At 41.8% G+C, this 21,873-nt stretch overlaps 1 protein-coding gene across 3 annotated transcripts in view; it reads left to right on the forward strand.

The window, feature by feature from the left end:
• The window catches only part of KIF16B (kinesin family member 16B), a 252,717-nt gene extending 231,188 nt beyond the window's left edge, over positions 1–21,529 (forward strand). For all 3 annotated transcript variants that reach the window (XM_084887625.1, XM_084887623.1, XM_084887624.1), the window contains one exon: positions 20,428–21,529. In XM_084887625.1, the coding sequence (XP_084743751.1) occupies positions 20,428–20,586 (159 nt within the window). In that variant the 3' untranslated portion in view covers positions 20,587–21,529. The remainder of the gene's footprint in view (positions 1–20,427) is intronic.
• Positions 21,530–21,873: the final 344 nt, after the last annotated feature.

Consider the following 21,873-nt stretch of genomic DNA (forward strand, 5'->3'; position numbering starts at 1 on the left):
TGCCCGGCTCTAAAATGGTTCTAAATGCTGCTGTTTACTTTACAGGGTTGATTACATGTGTTTATGACTGTGATGTTGGGTTTTAATGCACATAAAATATTTTAGGACACTATTTGTTTCAGAATCTTTTTTTCTTCATTTCCCTTCTCTAAAAACTGGTGCGTCTTATGATCCGGTGCGTCTTATGGTCCGAAAAATACGGTACATGAAGTGGAACCTGATTATTACAGTGTTAAAAGTATGGCAGGTAGTTCCTCCTCTCCTCCAGGTACAGCAAGGTGCCACTACCTGTCTTTTTTTAAATTAAATATCTCATTGCCTCTGAAACAGAAGTAGATACCAAAGTGACATAGACAAAGGAGCATGCGGCAAAGTTCACCTCTCCTTTGCTTGTACCTAGGGATATTGCCTGCCTTGTTCAGAGACAGATGTTAGCTTCAAATCACTATTAACCTTACTGTTTACTCTGCTTAATTAAATACCATTTTAATATTTTCTCAGTCTGCCACCCCATACATCTCACATTCATGCTGCAGCACAACGAGGTAAGAAGGAAGGGTCTTTTAAAGTGAAGCGCTTAATTAGCTCTGGTTCCCCTGGGAAAGTGTCTGATAGAAATACAGCTAAAAGTGGAAAAGAACAGCCCTACTTGAGATGTGGTGATTGATGCTAGAAAAACCATTGACCATGTTTGGATGATGCCCGCATTATTAAAGTGATTTTGGAATTGGTGACCATTTTGAGTCATGTATACAATAGTGTCATGTTTGTGTCATTAATTGTTACTAGAATTCCTGTTTATTTGGCTATCGTTGTTCATTTTTTCTAGAGCCTGCTATTATTTTTCTTTTCCCATATGTGTACATATGGTCCTGGGTGAAAGTAAAGGGATGGCCCACGAGTGAAGTTCTTAGTCCTTTCCTAGAACTGTGAGGTGACTAGATTGTCATTTAGACCCCTCCAGATGGCATTGTTGTAAATGAAGTGACAATCCTATAAAATACTCATTGGAGGGGATATATACAATGATATATTAATTATAACCTAAGATTAAGCATGTGATGATATATAATTGTGTGGATTTCATTTCTATAGATAATATATAGCTAAAATTATAAGTATAGTTATAAACATAGTTAGGTTATATAAGTTTACCATAGATATAGATTATAGCTCTATAGGTTATAGAAATGGGTAGAGGTGTCAATTATAAATAAAATTCATTATCATATCCTATATATTAAAGGGATAATATGCAAATTGACTGTCACTTCAACACGCAATATGGCCACCCCCATGTAGACACAAGATGGCCAGCAGGGGAGCGCAATTGGGGGAGGACCAGGCCCTGCAGGGGAGGGGAGTTGGGGGTAATCAGGCCTGCAAGGGAGGACAGTTAGTGGTGACCAGGCTGGCAGGGGAGGGCACTTAGGGGAAATCACTCCATCAGGGGAGCAGTTAGGCATAGATCAGGCTGGTAGGGGAATGGTTAGGGGATGATCAGGTTGAAAGGCAGGCAGAAGCAGTTTGAAGCAATCATGCAGGCAGGCAGGCAAGCAGTTGGGAGCCAGCAGTCCTGGATTGTGAGAGGGATGTCCGACTGCCCTTTAAGGCCTGATCTCACTGGGGTCCCAGATTGAAAAGGGTGCAGGCTGGGCTGAGGGTCACTCTCCCTATCCCCCCCAGCATGAATTTTGTGCACTGGGCTTCTAGTATAAGCATAATTATGTAGATATATCACTTGAGTTATTACACAATAGAATTAAATAAAATAAAAATCCACTCTTGTAAACACATAAAACACAGATCTTTTAAATGACCGCAGCGTAGCTCAGTCCCCAGGGAGCTCAGCACATGCAGCTGTGGGCTTGCTCTGCCATGGAGAGGCCGTAATCTGGCTGAGTGAATATTAGCTAAAACAGTGGGCTAGCTGCGAGCTCATAGGTAGTTCTTCATCTTCTGAATGTCCTGGAATCATTGTGATGATGGATTCTCTTATACCTAGGGCATGAGCCACATTCACTTGTGTTCATATTGCCAAAGGTCGCAAGCATTTTAAATACTTTAAACATGCTTATTTATCGTTCGGAAACTAATGAATAAACTTGTGAATAAAAAAGCCCTTATCAGAAAATTGGATGCTAAAGACATAGCAAGAGCACCCAGGACGAAACAAAGCAGCTAGAGCCGAGAGCAAAAACTGACTCCTATCTATACTGGCTCCAGGGTGTTTAGCAGACACCGCTAAGCGAAGGGCTTACTGCCAAATCCAGGATTCCCCTTCACCACCAACCCAGTCCTGTCCAGTGCATTATGCTATTCCAACTCCCCTGGACCTATTCCAACTCCCCTGGACCTACAGTGATATTGGCCTTGGCCCTGATGAACAATTGCAGTGTATGTGACTGTCCCACAGAGTGTCTCAGCTTTCCTCCCTCGGCCTTCTCTGAATTCCAGGCAGCTCCCTGTAGGCCTGACGGTGCCAGGCTGGAGGCTGGAGGGAGGTGAGGTCCTGGAGGTAATTCTCAGCACAGAAGGGTATGGATAAATGTGCCTGCCTCCCATCCTGTACTGGGACGATCTGGAAGCACATTCTACATGTTGTCTCAGGCAGAGTCACTTGCCCAGAGGTAAACTATTATAATCTAATATAGATTATAGTAGTTACTGGGGGAAGGGGCCAGGAGGGAGAGAAGTATATGTGTGTGCAGGTGTACACACAGGCTTAATGTTGTATTATGCATGTGTACATTTTTTAAAACATCCTTTTAAATGTCAGTTACAGGCATGCTCAAATAATTCTATCAGGCCTTTCTGAAAAGCAGCACCTGCCTTTGTTTACCCTCCAATTTCCTTTTCCCCACCAGCTACTCTTTCAATACATTTTGGTATTTTTCTTCAAACTGAAATTGCATTCATGCATTGCTACTTTTTAAATTTTTGTTCCAACCTGTCAATACTTCACGGAGAAGGGTGCTTCCCCCCAGATGCACCCAGCCCTACTGCCCCACTCAGACATCCAGTGTTGGGTCTGCTGGCTTGTTTGTTTGGTTTATTACATACTGATTGCTGTTCAACTTCAAATGTTTGGTCAGTTTCCAAAAACTTTCAAAGCGTCAGGTAATTCTGAATTCAGCCTCCTTGACAAACTCCTGGAAACTTTTGCCTCTTCTAGTCACACTGAGTCACACCTACTGTGATCTCCCTTGTTCCATCATTCTTTACTTTCTTTTGAATTGTTCCCCCTGCTTTCTGTGCCTATGTTTTCCTCTTTTTTGATTTACTTCCTCATTTTGATGGAGCTCATCTCCAGTAGCTTCCTGAGAAGGGATGTGTAAGAGGTGAAGAGGACACCTGCACACTGGCTGCATAGAATCTATTAGGGGAATTGTCTTTCAGAGTTTCAAAGGGACTGCTCCATTGTCTTTTAACTCTAGTGCCGCTAAGTGGTTCAAAGCCATTTTGATCTTGATCCTTTGTGTGTGACATGATATTTCTCTCGCTCCTTCCAAAAGCCTTCTCTCTGCCCCATTGTTCTGAGCTTACACAATTCTACTTTGGGGAGCAGTCATCAATTCAACTTCATGTGCATTATCTTTCTCGTGTCCTGCATTTTTGGGAGAGTTTTCATGATTTCCTCTCAATGTTTCCCTCAACCCCCCATTGTTTCTTTCCTAAAATTTGTTTGTGTTGATCTTCTAGCCTGGTCTTTCTTTTTTTTTCTTTTCTTTTTTTTTTTTAATCTCTATTTTCAATTTCTCTCTCTCCCTCACATCCAATGCCTCCTTCCATCCCTTAATTGGTCTTATCCACAGATTGAGAAGCACTGTGCTATGTGGTCCACTTCACTCTCCCTTCCCTGTGTTAACACTGCACTTGTTATTTTTGCATCTTCTAATGCTCTTTTAGACCTGAAGACCTAGCTTCATGTATCCTGGAATAATCTATATATATAAAAGGCTAACATGCAAAGTGTTTCCTAGGGAGTTCCACTGTGAGACTGGGAATTCTATCACCCACTATGATATGCACTGACCATCAGGGGGCAGCATGGAACAAAGGAAGGCCCCAGCCATCAGCTGGGGAAGGGAGGCCCTGGCCAGCAGGCAGAAGGCCCCATTCCACCTTGATCGCCAGCCAGGCCTTAAGGACCTACCAGTGTACAAATTTTGTGCACGAGGCCTCTAGTCAATTATATTTATTTCCATGATGTTGGTACTGTTCCTCTTCATACACTTTCTTTGTTGCAACAGTCCAAAAAACATATTCAGAATTACTCTTGTGATATGTATATTTTAAGAACCACAGTCTTTGTGTTATCTTCACTGAGTTCTCTGTTCTTATATCAAAATTTGGGAATCATCTTTTCTCATGTAAATTTTAATTTGGCTTTCTCTTTTTTTTTAAAATATATATTTTTATTGATTTCAGAGAGGGAGAGAGAAGTAGAAACATGAATGATGAGAATCATTGATTGGCTGCTTCCTGCGTATTCCACACTGGGGATAGAGCCCACAATTCAAGCATATGCCCTGACTGGGAATCAAACAGTAATTTCTTGGTTCATAGGCCAACACTCAACCACTGAGCCAAACCAGGGCTGGATTTGTTTTTTTTGAAAATGTATCAATTCCCTTAACTCCATTAATTTATATTCACAAAATAAATTGTGCTTTTCTTATAAAAAAAAAGGTGCTCATGGTGGCCTTTGCCAATGAACCTTCATACTACCCTCTGTTGCCTTTGTAAACACATTTTAATTTTAGAATTCAGCTAAAATTGACGGCCCCTTTTTCTTCTGTATATATGACATATTTCATAATGATAATGAATCATGGCACATGTTGCAGCCCTTTGAGACAATATTGGGGGAAATGGACAAAAACATCAGTTTATTCCAATTCTGTCGTTTTTCTTATTTGCCTATGAAAAAGTACCATTCATTTTTAGATAAACTTATTTTTATTCCCAGGAATTCAATCCAATGCCATTACATTTCAGAGTTTCTGCAACTGAAAAGGAAATGAGGGCTTTCTTTAGTCTGTTTTCTAATTTAGATCACCTGTTTATTATATGAGTTAAGTTAGGAAACTGATACTACAACCAAGAAAATCTTTGTGAATCAGAGTTAAAAAATGACAGTGAATGAAGCCATCACCCTGTCTGCATGGATGTTTTTGGCCAACTGGGAAAAGGTAGTGGGTCATCAGGCTTTCATTTCGGAGCCCTGAGGATGAGTGCTATGAACAGTAAGGGGACTCTGTCTGCTCTCACTGAACTCCACAATCTGGGGTATTTATGCTTCTTGGTATATGTCACTGCTGATTCACCATTTCTTTTTTTTTTTTTTTCATTTATAGTGCTTATCTTCCACTTCACAAAATTGCATTTATTTGCAGTTCCTCTTTTGAAAGACTCTGGGCATATCCAAATAATAGCTCAGCCAATATAAACTGACATTTCTTATTTTGAAAGGCAGTTTCCTTGTGGCCGAAACTGTGGATGTCAAATTAGTCCAAATTAGCCCTTATTTCTTAAGCTAAATGTCCCATAGCATTTTCCAAGATTCCTTAACTTGTAGGATTTCCCTTTGATTTTACAGATCTTCTTTCTGTCCACATTTTGCCAGTATTTCTTTCTAATCCTTTTTGCACTACTTTCACCTGAAAACAAACGGATGCTAAAAGTTTTGAGGGCTGGAAGACTGATGCTTACACAGTTTCAGGTTCATTTGATGTTTATCACAGCCAGACAGGAGTGTCCTTGAAGTCCATGTTTGATCAACTGCCTAATCTGCTACATTCTTCACCACTGTTGTGCAGCCATTTCTCAGCTGGTAACAGAGGGTCAGGACAGTTTTAAGAGTTTCCAAAGTTTGGCTCTGAAGCATAAATTAAGATTTGATAGACTTCTTTCTTTCCAATCATTCAGTAAACTTTCCTTGTTCAGGAGAAAGGAGACACTATAAACCTGTGAAATTTTGCTACAGTGTAAGATCCTAAGGGGAATAACACACACCACTGTGCTTTTGGAAGCTCATGGTTTCAGTGTGTGTGTGTGTGTGTGTGTGTGTGTGTGTGTGTGTGTGTATATATATATATATATGATGTTTAATTCTGTAGATAATAGCTGTTTGGTAAAAGGATTTTTCTATTTTCCCTTTCTGGTATAAAATCTACACCTACCCCATCCTTTTTTAGAATTAGAGATGTTATATTAGAGAAGGTTAGGCCTGGCTTTTCTCCCTGCTCCACCTTCCCTGACATCATTCATCTCAGTCATTGTCCCCAGTCAAGGGGATCACTGGTGCAGATGATCCAAATTCCCAGCTAATCCTCTCTGTCGGGTGGGGTCACAGGCCCACCACTTGAGGCCACAGTTCTCATCACACCTGGGGCATGGCTTCCCGGGATTTAGGACAGTGTACAGACAGTGGGGAGTAACTCCCAAAGCAAGAGGATAATCTGCAAGGCAAACAGTCCCACAAGGATCATCAGGAGCCCCTGACCCAGACAACAAAAAGGGGCACTGGGTTTTTTCTCCTGGAGTCTCAAGAGCTTACTCTCTTGCCCTAGAATTCAGAAACAGAGTGTTATTCTGATGGCCCAGGGCAAGGCCAGTCAAAAAAAACATGTGATTGATACACAAATGGCTGTAGGTCCTACAGTAAAAGGAAGCATTGTTCTGTTCAACCACTGTGAGACAACCATCCAGGATCCTCCAGCATCACACCCAATCCAATTCTGGGTTCTGCTAACAGGGAAAAGTTGGGATGCCAGTCATTAATATGCAACTACCTCTTGATTCAGTTCCCAGGTTTTTCAGAACCTGGTTCTTTAAATATGAGTTTAAATACGTTACAGCCAAAAGGTACCAGCTAGCATGCTTGTCATTTCAAAGTCTGTCAGTCAAATTGGCCACTGGAAGCCCTCATTCTATTTCAAAATGTCACGGACCTCATTAGAAACAAAGAAAATAATTGTGTTTTTCTCCATAACTTTAAAGCAACTCTTAAACTAAAGAGTCTGCCAGTATCTGATAGGAGGTGACCTGGGATTCTTGCTGTCTTCTCCTTTCCTTTGAAGCAGAAAGCATTCAAGTTAAACACTTCCACATTTTAAGCCCATGTGTCTTTAAACAACTGAAAGAGGGCGGAGGTGGGGAGTGGGGGAGGATGAAGAGATTTGCAGATGAGCTCCCTGAGGAGAAAGCTATGTAGAATACATATTGGGAATTGGGATCTTCTAATCCTAAACTGATAATATCATCAGATCCTTATCTGAAACTGCAGTATAAAGGAGTTCAGGGACTTACCTCAGACCCCTGTGCTGTCATGCCCTTGTGCCCAGTGTGGTGGCTGCAGAGTGACTTGAGTGCCCTCGGAGATGCCACACGGTGCATAGACCACATCAACCTTGTGGTTCAGATGGTAGTCATGCTGTTGCTATACATCTGTGTTTACTGTTACCCATCTCTTCTTAGAGCCAATAAACAGAAGTCAGAGAAACCCGGGTGAGGCCCAGGAACTGAGCTTCTCCCACAGTGCCCTCCCATATTTTGCTTCAAACAAATGAAGTTTAGAGCAGGGCCTGTCAGACTGTCTGGAAGCTATTTGTTGACTCTGTTAGAGCTGATGTGTGCTGTCACTGCTGGCTCACAGGTGCAGCATAAGCTCAGTTCCTCTCTCCCCCTCCATGAACTGAAAAGATGGGACTGCTATTGACTTGTGCTGGGGAGAAAAGCTCAATCCTCCTCACTGTCTAAGTCGATTCAGGTCTTTCTCAAGTGGCTTGTTTGTGGGGGTTCACCCTAAGCCTGCTGGACTGCCAGGCTGAGTCATCATGATCATTGAAGCTACTTAATACCCCGAGCTGGGATGTCAGCCTGTGAAAATTGAATATCACATGAGCTTTAAGTGCACATCCCTTATAAAATTTTAAAGCTTGCTGGATTTTATTAGAATATTTAAACCAGACTGAGTAATATTACATTTATGAGTCCAACCGATGCAGGACCATAATAATTCAACACAATATGCTTATGTCATTAAACTCATAAAGAAGATTCTCTGAGTCACTGTAATGAATAGTTCTGATTCTGTAATCACAGACTAACATTTCACCCTGATGAGTTTTAACTGGGAGCTCTCAGAATTCTCTATAATATTGAGACTTAAATGCTGTATTTTGCATGATGACTACTTCAAGTATTTACTTTAAAACCTAGGATAGATAGAAAAGTACCTGCTAACACAGAATTATTCATTAGAAACACTAAAAAGGTTGGAAGAGGTTGGCATGAAATAGAATAGGACTGTAATTGATGGCTGGTCATAAATTATAAGTAAAAACCAAAGAAAGATTATTTCATTCTGCTTTGACTAATTTCATTTATTCCCTCATCTCTTACCTTATTTCTAAACACATGTATTTTGGTTATCTATTGCTGTGTGATAAACTACTTCAAAATTTGTGCCTTTAAAGCAACCACCATTTGATTGCTATGGGTTCAGTGGCTCTGGAATTTGAGCAGGGCTCAGCTGCGTGGTTCATTTTTCCAGGTGGTGTCAGGCCAGGTCACTTATGTGGCTGCATTCTGACCCCGCCTTCGCTGAGGACTGAGCCCAGCTAGGGCACCAGAACCTGTAAGGCCCCTTCTTCACTCTCAGCACTACCTCCAGTGTATTTCCTTCCTTAAAACATGTAACGGGCTCCACCCTGAAGGCCTGGTAGTACTCTACTAGTTCAAGAGGAAGAGAAGTTCCCCAGGGCACAGGACAGAGCCCCAGTTGTGAGAAATGGTACAGAGCTGACTCTGTGAGCAGTGCTTTCCAGGAGTGCACACCCTACTCTGAATGGGCCACATGTGGTATCCAGGCCAGTCGTGCTGGACTCCATGTGGAGAGAGCCCCAAACTCAGCTTCCCCACCATGAGGCTTTGTACATGCTATTGCTACTGCCTTGAACAGATCTCCTCTAGTATCTTCCTCCAATACTGCCACCTCTTACTTTTTACTCACCTCTCAGTTCTTAGCATAAATGTCACCAATTGCTAGGACTAGACTGTATGCCTTTTTTCTGTGTGCTCCAAAACACTTCATTCTGTTTTCTTAAAGCCATACTAGAGGACCAGTGCACAACATTTGTGCACTTGGGGGGAGGAGGGGGCCTCCCAGGCCGGATGCACCCTTTTGCAATCTGGAAACCATGGGTGGCGGGCAGGGTGGGGGGAAAAAGGGGAAGGTATAGATGGCAGTTAGACATCCTTAGTACTGACACGGAGGTGGGAGAGGCTCCTGCCACCACCGCTGCGCTCACTGTCAGCTCAGCTTGTGGCTGAGTAGTGCTCCCCCTGTGGGAGCACAATGACCACCAGGGGGCAGCTCCTGTGTTGAGCGTCTGCCCCCTGGAGGTCAGTATGCATCATAGCAACTGGTCATTATGCAATTCGGTCAATTTGAATATTAGCCTTTTATTGTGTAGGATTTTAATTGCTGCTTTACCTGTCTATCATCCTGAAAGGCCTGCAGGTTTCTCAGGACAGGAACTGGTCTTATTCACCACTGAATTCCTAGCAGCACGAGCATGTAGTTCTCAATAAATAGGTGCTGGGTGAAGGAATAAAGCCTGAGGAGTCAACAAAGACCAAACCTTTATCCAGTCCTTAAAAGATAGGTACGATTTAGATATTGGAAGCAAAGCACCAATAAGAATGATCCTGAACAGTGGGCCAGCCCAGACTCCTAGTTAGGGCAGGCACTGTCTGTTTTATTCAACAGCTGACACCCAGTGCCTGGCACACTGCTTCCTGTAGAGCAGGTGTGCAATAACTGTGTTCCAGATAAAAGAGCTACTTGAATCAAACTGTCCTTATTTATACTGGCTAGGTATTGATTAGAGCATCATCCCAATACCCCAAACTGTCCTAATTTCATCAGAGTGAGTAGGATGTTTTGGGCATGTTGGAAAAGCAATCCAGCATATCTGATCCAATGGATACAAATCTAGGATAGCCAGAGAGAGGTGTTTAGACTAGAATTTATGAGAGTTTATCATGAGGAAGACTTGACCAGGTGAATAATATTGATTCCACTAGATTGATTTGTGACATCTGGTTAGTAGTGACCAGATCGCTCTCAGGTCTAGAAATACCCTAGTGTGTTCTTACCCAGACCTGATCTGTCTTCAGAGCCCATCAGCCAATGATGAATTTTTCCAGGGCTTCAAGGTAAATGAAACCTCTAAGTGGTATGAGAATGATTGTTGTCTTTAAGCTGCCACTTGTGGCTAATGACTTCTGGAAATGAGGAATGCTATTGAACTGTCTTCCCTGTTAATATGTCACAATGGAAAGGTGGATATAGCCCTATTATATTTTTAAAGCCCATTACAATTTTAATAATTTCAATAACTTTAAATTACATTGAGGATTTATGTTAAAATTTTGAAAAATAATGATGGCTCCACAACAATGAGGTGTCTGGGAAATCATTAGAATGACACAACTGGTGTGATATATTGCACATGAAATAAGCAGTAGGCTGCAGTGGTAGTCATGAGTCCTATTAAAATTGAAATTTTTTACATAAGATGGCCATGATTTTATCCCCCTGCTAATTAAAATGGAAGGAAGGGAGCCAAAAGATAAGAAGGTAAGGTCTTTCAAACGTTTCTGAGGCTCTATTTGCATAGCCACATCTTCTAGATACACACACACGGTGGTTGACTGAAATTCAAGGTAAATTCTGAGAGCCTACATGAGCATGGTATGGACAGCCTCAGAGACAGGGGCTGCCTTTACATTTACACATCACAATTCATGTTGAAAGGATTACACTGTGAGAATTATCTTAGGCCCTTCTTTTGATTGAGGAGCCATTCATTTTGTCAGTCTCTTCTGGTCTGTTGACCTTGGCTAAATTTCTGCCTCTTGGGATCTCAGTTTCTTCATCTCCAAACAAAAGATACTCATATCTGTCCTCCTCCTCCTCAGCAAGTCTTAGGGCTCATATAAGCTCATGAACTAGGAAATGCTTTGTACAAAGTGTCCGTAGGCCCAAATCCAAATTCAAGGCCCCCCCCCCCCCCACCACCACCACCACCACCATGCTGTCCTTCAAGTTCCACTATTCCCTATGCAGAGCCCTCCACATGCTGGCCTTGCCCCTTGTACACATTTTCTCCTAATCTTAGACACTAATCCTCCTACCTCCTTCCCAGACCCCAGACCTGAAAGGAAATGACCAAAAGATGGGAGGGACCACACCATTTAATACCCTGTGGATCTCACAGGGTATTTGCCAGGATGGACTATAGAGTATGTGACCAGACTAGAATTTCATCTCTAAGTTCCCGAGGTGAAAACCACCCAGCAGAGGCGATGTGAAGGCCAGCTTTTACCAAGGAGGTTGTTCTAGTAACTTAAGTACTTGTCCTGTCAGCCAGAGCTGAAACAGAAATTATGTTGGAGGTCACACATGATGAAACATGCTAACATAATGACCTTCATCAAGGGTGTCTAAAATGAAATAGCATGTATCAGCATATTATATTCAATTTTTCCCCTAATGTAGTGTATTGATTGAGGTACTAGGCTAAAACTCTAAAATAATGAACTAAATTATGGCTGAATTACACTGTGAGGAGTGTGTCTCACCTTTCAGAACTCAGTAACACAGTCAACAGACCATATTAGCCTGTGTTTTGGTTCAAAAGATTAACAATGTTTATTTTTTTAATATTTTTTTATTTATTTTTAGAGAGAGAGGAAGGAAAAAGGATAGAGAGATTGAAACATTGATGAGAGAGGAACATCACTGATTAGCTGTCTCCTGTACACCGTCCCCCCCTAGAGATCAATCCCACAACCCAGGCATGTGCCCTGACATGGAATGGAACATCTGACCTCTTGATTCCTGGGTCAATGCTCAGCTGCTGAGCCAACAGACCAGGCCTCAAAGGATTCATAACATTTAATTATTGCATTTTGAAGTTGTGTTAGAATTTTAAAGATTGGTTGTGTGTATATCAGGGTTTGGGACTGGAGCCTTCTAGCTGCACATTCGTCTGGGATATACCACTAGGATGTGCTGACCACTGGAAAGTTAGTCACAAAGCCTCCTGGGATTGACCTTGTCCTAAGAGTGCCTGGGCAGATGCCTTAATTTAACAACCAACTAGCCCTACCAGGAGCTTGTGTGTGGTGTAGGTGGAAGGTTTCCTCTTATTCCTGACTGGTGCCCACTGGCTTCCAACTCTTCATGGGTTTTCCATTCACTTGATTGCAAAGGGGAGAAAATGTCTGTGGCCATTGTAAGCAAATGGAGGTATCAACTCCTTGGCTTGGAAAAGGGCAGACCAAGGCCCTCTTGCAGTTACCTCCCTTCTACCCTACTCCCACCCCCTTCTAGGCCCTGAGCTTCTTACACTTGAAAATATCTATGGCTCCCAAGCTCCTCAGTTTGGGAGGGGTATGAGCAGAGCTGCCTGGGACTCCACGGAGAAGATAGAAACTCACAGGAAATGTCCATGTCTGTGTGGACATTAGCTCTGGAACCCGGTGAATCTGGTCTCCTCTCACCGAGAGCATCATCAGGCCCAGGAAAGGCAGCCTATCTTCCCAAGCAGCTGATGCCCAGTGTAGATGGCCTTGTCCATTGAGAGAGAGAGAGAGCAGTACTAAAGAGAAGGTGCCCGTTGGGAGGAGAGGGGATGGGGGATCCTTGGGCAGTAGCCTAGAACTCCCACATCTGTACTCTGTGACCTGTGGGACATTATTTAGCCTCCTGGACCTCGGGGTCTTTTCTAGAAGATGAAAATAAGTGTGGTCCCTCCTAAAGTTGTTGAGGTAATTGAATGAGATATATTCTTAAAACTAGAATTTTTGGGAACATATAGGTAAAATTGTGTACTTAACTAGTGCTAACTGTGCTAACTAAGCTTAGAGCACTAGTTAAGTATACAATTTTACCTATATGTTCCCAAAAATTCTAGTTTAGCACTTCTTAGTTGGGATTCAGGAATCTGTATTTTAACAACTCCACCAGGTGATTCTCATCATGAGAGAAGTTTGGCAAACACTATGAAAGGACTTTATTACCACAAGGTACATAGCATCAATGAGAAATATGCCGGAAAGATTAGCCATCTAAATTTGACTTCCTGAAAGTATTTATATGAAAAAACAATGTACTTGACTGTTGGTCCACATAGCAAAAAGTAAATGACCTACATAAATGTCTGATATATTTCTTATTCTTAAATCTTTTTGCCAACTTGATTAACAACTCAATGACATTCGTTGTTGTGCTAGTTCCTTGTCTCCCCTGTGTCTCCTATCCTTTCTGTCCCCTCTACCCCTGCCCTTACTCTCTTGCCCTCCACTCCCAGCCACCCATCTCTTGTTGCCCATGCTCCTCTTGGCAACCTCCTTTCCATCCATCACTCTCACTCCCACAGGCCCTCTTCCACACTCCTTGCTCTGCTGCTCCTTTTCCCGATTTGCAGTTCTGTTGAAAGAGAACTGCAAAGAGAACTGTTTTCCTCTGACTCATCCTCCAAGTGTCTGATATGTTGCACAGCCCCAGTGGGTGCGACCTTTGTTCATGGTGGCCCAGATCCAGGGTGTTTAACAGAGTCAGGTGGGACACTTGGGTGGGCAGGCTTGCAGGCCTTCTGTGGTCCCTAATGGCTGCAGATATTTCAATATGCCTGCTGTTGTTGTTTTTTTGTTGTTTTTTTTTAAGGGAGAAAAATGCCATGTGAAAGAAACAGAAATTGGATATTGGATTTTACAAACTAGTTTCCTACTTTGCCCTTATAACCCTGATAAGTCACTTAAATTCCTAATGTTCTTCAAGTTCTATATTGCTCTTTTACACATTGTGCTGCCCTAGGGATGCCACGAGACACCTGGACTTACGTTTCACGCAGCGGGGGGGGGGGGCAGGGGGAGGGGATGTCGTTGGTGCACTGTAAGAGGAGGGCTTGGGCAAGAAGAACTTTAGTCTTCTTCCTTCAGCTATGGATGCTGTGGGAAACACTGTGAGCTCAGGCAGCGCAAGTTATGTAAATATGTGTCTATTTAAGTGTGCATTTTATATATAATTGCTATGTATATTAGTATCTATAATAACAAAAGCATAATATGCTAATTAGACTGGACATCCTTCCAGAGGACTTACCGGACGAAGACGAAGCTGGGCTGTGAGGGAAGCCCAGCTCCCAGGTGCCAGAAGGAAGCTGGTGCCAGCAGCTGGGGGAAGGAAGGCCTAGTCTTGCATGAATTTTGGGCATCAGGCCTCTGCTATAAAACAGAGTACTAGTACTTTGGCTGATCTTGGATTGAGCCCGAAACCCTAAGTTTTTTGGGGTGTGATTTTTGAGGAATAGTAATAAACTTGCTCACCAGCCAACATTATATGGAAGTAGCTTTTGTTATTGAAGAAGAGCTCAGACAAAAGAACCAAATTATCCATGGTTGTATGCTCTCTGCTAAAGTTAGTGGGATGTTCGCACTGGAATACCATCCAGGTATACCAGTTAATAATGCAGATTTTTTTCAATAGATGGAGTGACACATATGTTGATATATATGCAATTTGATATGTATGCTATTTTGTTGTATTGACAGCAAGCTTCACAACTTCATATGTCAAATTTTCTGAAGGTGTTAACATCATAGGTATTTTTACACTTAAAAATGTTGAATTTCGTGCCAAAAAAAAAAAAAAAAAAAAAAAAGAGCATTTGCGGGAAGTTTTAATTCATTATTTTATTTTGAAGAAAAGTGCTGCTGAAAGTTATCATATACTTCAGGAAGCTTATGGTGAACATGCTCCATCTCAAAATACTGTGAACACTGGTTTAAATGCTTTAAAAGTGATGGTTTTGATGTGAAAGACAAAGAACATCCAGGTCAACTTAAAAAGTTTGAAGACCAACAATTACAAGCATTATTGATGAAGATGTATGTCAAACTCAAAAACAACTTTCAGAAAGATTAAACATTCAGCAAACAATTTCCAATTGTTTACAAGCAATGGGAAAATTTTTAAAGGAAGGAAAATCTTCTGAACGAAATCAACTGAATGAAAGACAATTGGAAAACCGAAAAGTCATCAATAAAATATTGTTTCAATAGCATGAAAGAAAATCTTTTTTGCATAGAATTGTGACTGGCAATGAAAAGTTGATTTATTTTGAGAATTCCAAATGCACAAAAATTATAGGTTGATCCAGGTCAACCATCAACATCGACTGCAAAGCCAAATCACTTGGGAAAGAAGACAATGCTCTGCATTTGGTGGGATCAGAAAGGTGTGGTGTATTATGAGCTTCTAAAACCAGGTGAAATCATTAATACTGATCGCTACTGACAACAAATAATCATGTTGAAACACACTTTGATTGTGAAATGATCAGAATAGGCCAGAAGACATAGCAAAGACACCATCACACCCTTCAAAACCAGTTAAAGACACATTAAAAGATCTTGCCTGGGAAGTATTAACCCACCCATTGCTGTCACCAGGCCTTGCTTCTTCAAATTACCTCTTGTTCTGATTGATGGCACATGCACTTTCTAAGCAGCACTTCGAAACATACGAAGAGTGGAAAATTGGGTCTCAATGGTTTGCCTCAAAACAAGAAAAGTTCTATTGGGACGGTATCCACAAATTACCTGAAAGATGGGGGAAATGTGTGGCTAGTGATGGAAATTACTTTGAATATGATTTTTCTCTTGAACTTATCGTGTTTTCTTTGATTTCTTTGACAAAATCCACATTATTAACCAGTACACCTGGTAGCAGTGATAGTGAACAATCTGCAGCTACACCGAACAGTGTGCATGGATCACAAACATCATAAGCAGTGGAAGCCAGACACAAAGTGTATGCGGTGTGAGTCCCTCAATATGAAGTTCAAACACTGGTGAAACTAATGGAAGGTGCCAGGCACCAGGATAGCAGTTACCCTTGAGGCAGTGTGAGGAGGGCCGGTGTGCCAGGGATGATGGGGGATTACCGAGGAAAATGAGACGCTCTCTGTGACCTCCACACCCTTCTGGAATTTCAGTTCTATCTTCTGTCCCCAGCCCTAGATCTATTGGGTCGGCAGCTAAGTAATTGCGGGTTTCACACATATATGGCTTCAGTTGAATTTTTAGGTTTGCAGACGTAGTACAAATGTAAAACACATTTTGTTATTTGATAGTTGGCTATTCAGCTGTTAATCAGTAAAAAAAGTTTTTTGATCTGTTTTGTAGTTTTCGTTTGGCGTTCGTTAAAAAATGGAAAATCAAAAGGAACATTTTCATCATATTTTGCTTTTTTATTTCCTCAAAGGGAAAAACGCATCGAAAGCTCATAAAAAGTTATGTGCTGTTTATGGTGACGAAGCCTTAAAAGAACGGCAGTGTCAAAATTGGTTTGCCAAATTTCGTTCTGGTGATTTTTCACTCAAAGATGAAAAACGCTCTGGTCGTCCAGTTGAAGTTGATGACGCCCTAATCAAAGCAATAATCAATTCGGACTGTCACAGTACAACACGTGAGATTGCAGAGAAGCTTCATGTATCACATACATGCATTGAAAATCACTTAAAACAACTTGGCTATGTTCAAAAACTCGATACATGGGTTCCTCACGAAATTAAAGAATCACAGTTAACGCAACGCATTAGCAGCTGCGATTTGCTAAAGAAACGTAATGAAAATGATCCATTTTTAAAACGACTGATAACTGGCGATGAAAAATGGGTTGTTTACAACAATATCAAGCGGAAAAAATAGTGGAGCAGGCCAGGTGAACCAACTCAAACAACATCAAAAGCTGATATTCATCAAAAGAAGGTTTTGTTATCAGTTTGGTGGGATTACAAAGGAATTGTCTACTTTGAACTCTTACCACCCAACCGAACGATCAATTCTGATGTCTACATTGAACAACTAACGAAATTAAACAATGCAGTTGAAGAAAAGCGGCCCGAATTGACAAATCGAAAAGGTGTTGTATTCCATCATGACAATGCAAGGCCACACACATCTTTGGTCACTCGGCAAAAATTAATGGAGCTTGGTTGGGATGTTTTGCCACAGCCACCATATAGTCCTGACCTTGCACCATCTGATTACTTTTTGTTTCGATCTTTACAAAACTCCTTGAATGGTAAAAATTTCAATAATGATGATGATGTCAAATCGTACCTGATTCAGTTTTTTGCTAATAAAAACCAGAAGTTTTTTGAACGTGGGATTATGATGCTGCCTGAAAGATGGCAAAAGGTCATTGATCAAAATGGGCAATACATTACAGAATAAAGTTATTTAGTTCCATGAAAAAATTGTCTTTGATTTTCTTTAAAAAATCCGCAATTACTTAGTTGCCGACCCAATAATACTTTGTTTTCGTCATTCACCAGAAAGAGTTTCCCGTGGTTGGCAAACTGCGGCTTGCAAGCCACATGAGGCTCTTTGGCCTCTTGAGTGTGGCTCTTCCACAAAATACCATGGCCTGAACGAGTCTATTTTGAAGAAGTGGCATTAGAAGAAGTTTAAGTTTAAAAAATTTGCCTCTCAAAAGAAATTTCAATCGTTGTACTGTTGATATTTGGCTCTGTTGACTAATGAGTTTGCGGACCACTGGCCCAGCCCATTTCAAGCATGTGGCTCTGGACACTGCCAACCACGAAAGCCTCACCTCATACAAGTTAGAGCACTTTGAGGTTCCGCAGAGAATACTTCATACTCGGAGCATTTCTTTAAGCAAGAAAGCAGTCCTTACAAAGGGAGCCAAAACTGCTGAATTCCACAAAGCAAAGAAAAGGCTCTCTGTAATGTTTACAAGGGAGGCAGATCCTTCCTTCTGGAGTTTTCCTGGAGGCATGCTAATGAGCTCATTTAAATAAAAGGCATTACCTGCAGCTGGTTTACTGTTCCCTTCCTATGGTGGAGCCCTTCGTAGGGAAGGTGTCTCCAATACTTTCTCTTTTTCTTTTATTTATATTCTTAACTTTCACTTCTCTCTTCATTATACCCTTCAGATTTTATTGGCCCTTTAAGGAACCCCTGCTCTGGGAACTAATTATGACAAATGTTGAGACAGCATCTGTTCCCAGTTTTCAAAGCGTTCTATTCTGTTAGAATTCATCTTGAAGGCAGCTTTGCTAGAGCGTTAGCCTGCAGTTAATGTAACCTGCGGGGGACCTGACGCAGGAGCTGGGGACCGCGGAGGAGCTACCGAGGCTACACCTGTGTGGCATCCCAGGTCTCCTCAGGCTTTAAACTTCTTCGATGTTGCAGCTCCAGGCACCATGGACAAGCTCCTCACCTTCCTCCTTAATCATTTCACTCCTGCCTTTCCAAAAGCAGTCAGGAGCGGGCTGTGTTATTTCTAGAAATGATGTTGGATGGAATTCGGGTCCCTCTAAAGTGGATGTTCACTCTCAGCTTCCCTCCCCCAGAAAAAACTGAGGTCAGGTTCAGTTTTGCCTCTGATGCAAATAAGTATTGGAGTAAGATCTTCATTTTCTAGCAGTTGGTTTTGCACCTTCTTACCTTAACCTGATGGCTGTTTCCAGAACTTTCGGGAGAGATTACCATGAGACCAGTATGTTAGGATGCTGAACGGTAAACAGAGTCTGAGTTGAAACACTCCTCCTCTCTTGACTCTTAGCCTTGCTCACCTTCCTTACAACACCTTCCTCACTTGAAAATTGGTATTACAGTAATAAGAGGTAATTCCAGGCACAGTAGATGACGCCATCGGATTAGGTAACTTAACATTTTGGAGCCAGTGCAAATGTTTATCTTGCTTTGGTGGTGGTTTCACAGTTGTACACATGTCAGGACTCAACAGTTTGCATGTTTGAAAAATGTACAGGTCTTGTGAGCCAGTTATACCTCCATAAAGCCTAAAAACACATCTGTGAGAAGATTTTTAGAAACTATGTTACTATACAAATGTTAGTTATTAGTCATCCTTGTTACTGTTTTCTCTCCTTTTTAAAAAATAAGGAAAGTTATTGACTATATAGGCTCTTTTAAAAAATATTTTTATTGATTTTTAGAGAGAGGGGAGAGGGAAGGAAGAGAGAGATGCAACACCATTGGCTGCCTCCTGCACGTGCCCCCACTTGGACCGAGCCTACAACCTGGGCTTGGGAATCAAAACAGGCAACTGTTTTGATGCATGGGACTATGCCCAACCAACGGAACCACACTGGCAGGGCATCCTTGTTACTCTTTTTAAGAGGGTAGCTAACAAATTTTCCTTAAGCGAAGTGTCTTCTTACAGAAATAAATTCTAGATTGGCAATTCACGGAGGTAGATTAATTCAGCTTTCTCTGATCAAGGTTTCTCAACTGGGGCACTATTGACTTTTAGAGCCCAAGGATTCTGTCCTGTGTGTTGTAGGATGTTAGCTGTATCGCTGCCCTTCCCCATCTTCCCCCTCAGTGACAGTAAAAGTGTCTGCGGACGCCCTGCTTCTCCTATAGGGCAGATCAGTGGTGTAGGACTAGGCCATGTTGCTTAGACACATTCTTTCTGTTACTCAAAGCCTGTAATTATGATGTTTAATTTCTAAGTTTGTGACAGGACTGATTATATTTTTTAAACAAGCTGAGACAGTAATAAAGGTTTAGTCCTAATCACCTCCTCTTCTCCTTTTCCTCCCACCCCCACCATCTGCCTCTGTTTTCTGTTGTGGATAAGATTTGCCTGACCTGAAATAGTGTAACTGTTTTTAGTGTCCTCTTTTCTTGAATGCCTCCTGCCAGCACCCACACCTGATTCCATCCCCAGGAGCTCCGGTCCTAGTCTCCGGCAGGCTTTGCTGTGCACCGGAGGATGCTGGGAGTGACAAGAGCAGCAGGGGGCAGGGGAGGGAAAGGGTCCAGAGCAATTAATCATAGTCAGAATTTCTTTTCACGGATGATTATAGGATTTGCAAAATGATCTGTAAATATTAGGAGGGATTGACCCTCTAGTCCCCAGGACTTCTTTTCCTTATTTATAAGAACGATCCAAGGCATGTGCTGACTGTCCCATTTAAAGCCCCAGGCAGCAGCACATTTAGCATGGTGCAGATGGCTCGCCTCTCCCCCCTTTTAGTCATCTGCCTACTTAATGAGTAAGTCTGGGGAAATTACTCTAAAAAGGTAAAAGGTACCAGCTAGTGGCAGTGTTGCTGGTGCCTCTGGGTGAGTCTGCAGTGAGGCCTGAGGCTGTTGCTGTTGAATCCGCTCAGAGCCAAAGACCCGCCCCCTGCATAAGGAATGTCATGGCCTGAGGACAGCAGAGGCAGCTGAGGAGATTTCCCAGGTGAAATGTCTAATGACGGCGACAGCTGGATGGAAAGTTGTTTCTGGACATTCCTACTCCCAACAACGTCCTGACCAGGTTTTTAACTCTTGTCTCTTCCTCAGAAATACCTCAGGGACTTTTTCAGCGTGATGCTCCAATCAGCCACGTCCCCCCTACACATCAACAAAGTGGGGCTGATGCTCTCGAAGCACACCATTTGTGAGTTCTCACCATTCTTCAAGAAAGGGGTCTTTGACTACAGCAGCCATGGAACTGGGTAGAGCCGGGGGTGACAGAGGAACCACCACTGCAGTGCCTTCTCGTCGAAGTGGGCCTTCGGGTGCGGGGCAGCCTCCCGCCTCCTCTCCAGTTCGTACCCAGTGCCCGAGCGTGGGGCTGGCGGGCTTTGCTTGCTGATGGTGTCTCTGACGGGTAACTGTTACTGTCCCACTGTGGTTGAATCGTGGCCTTTCCCCCATAGTGCTTCCTTCTCCTGCGGTGAGATGGATGTGGCTTGAGTATCTTGGGTTCTCTGAGACAAGCCAACATGGGACCTCCCAAAGTGAGTGGCTCACCAGACTGCCCTTAAATGACTTTCATCTGGTTTGAGTCAGAATTTTTGTATAATACCTAAACACTGATGTTTACACAGAATTTCAAATTCTGCAAAAGGGATTTTCAGTACAATCACAACTGGAGTCTTCCATGCCTGACCAACTGGATGTAGGTGAAGTCACTTAAAACTTCTATAAACCCATACAAATCGGATAGTTGCCTCATCTTGAATATTCATGAAATTTTTCCCAAATGTAAATGGCTACTGTGCATTCTCAAGCTTTCTCCACTAATCACAACATGCATAGCTGAAGGCATATTTTTAAACATAATTTCACATTTTTGTCATAAAGTCTACTGGATCTTTCGTTGAAAACCTAGAATTTGCAGTAGTTTATTAACGATCCCTAAATTACTCAGGACTTAATGTAGCATTGCACATTTATGTACAGTAAAACTGCTTTGCTTTTATAAAGAGAAAAATGTAAGTAGAAAAATATATATGCGGAATATATTGAAATGTATATAATTTTACCTACAGATTTATATATGTACACACTCCTGTACAATAGTTTTATCAAAATATATAATGATTCACATAAATTTATTAAAGGTATTTGCTTTTCAAAATTTAAATGAAGCTGCTGTCAATATTAAAAGAAGTTACGGAATGTACTATGTAGCTCAGTTTATTTTAAGTTTGCAACATGATCGTTTTTTACAGGTTTAAAAACTTATGTGCCTAGGAAAATACATAACGTACAATTCAGTGTCTGTGCTGCAGAAGATGCAGTTATAATAATGATTGAAATCACAAATGAATGGGTAACAAAGCATGTTTACATTTAGTCTTCTAGAATATGCCTGCAAAACAGAGCTCTCCAACCTGAAAGATATATTTAAAGATGCGATTATCCTGACAAGGGGAAAAACTATTATTGCACTAATTAGATAGCATAGTTTATAGCATGGAAAATATGAGAAAATGTTTTAATTGCTACGGAAAGACTAGC

Source organism: Pipistrellus hanaki (assembly GCF_964339955.1).
Source record: "Pipistrellus hanaki genome assembly, chromosome: 6".
Taxonomy (NCBI): domain Eukaryota; kingdom Metazoa; phylum Chordata; class Mammalia; order Chiroptera; family Vespertilionidae; genus Pipistrellus; species Pipistrellus hanaki.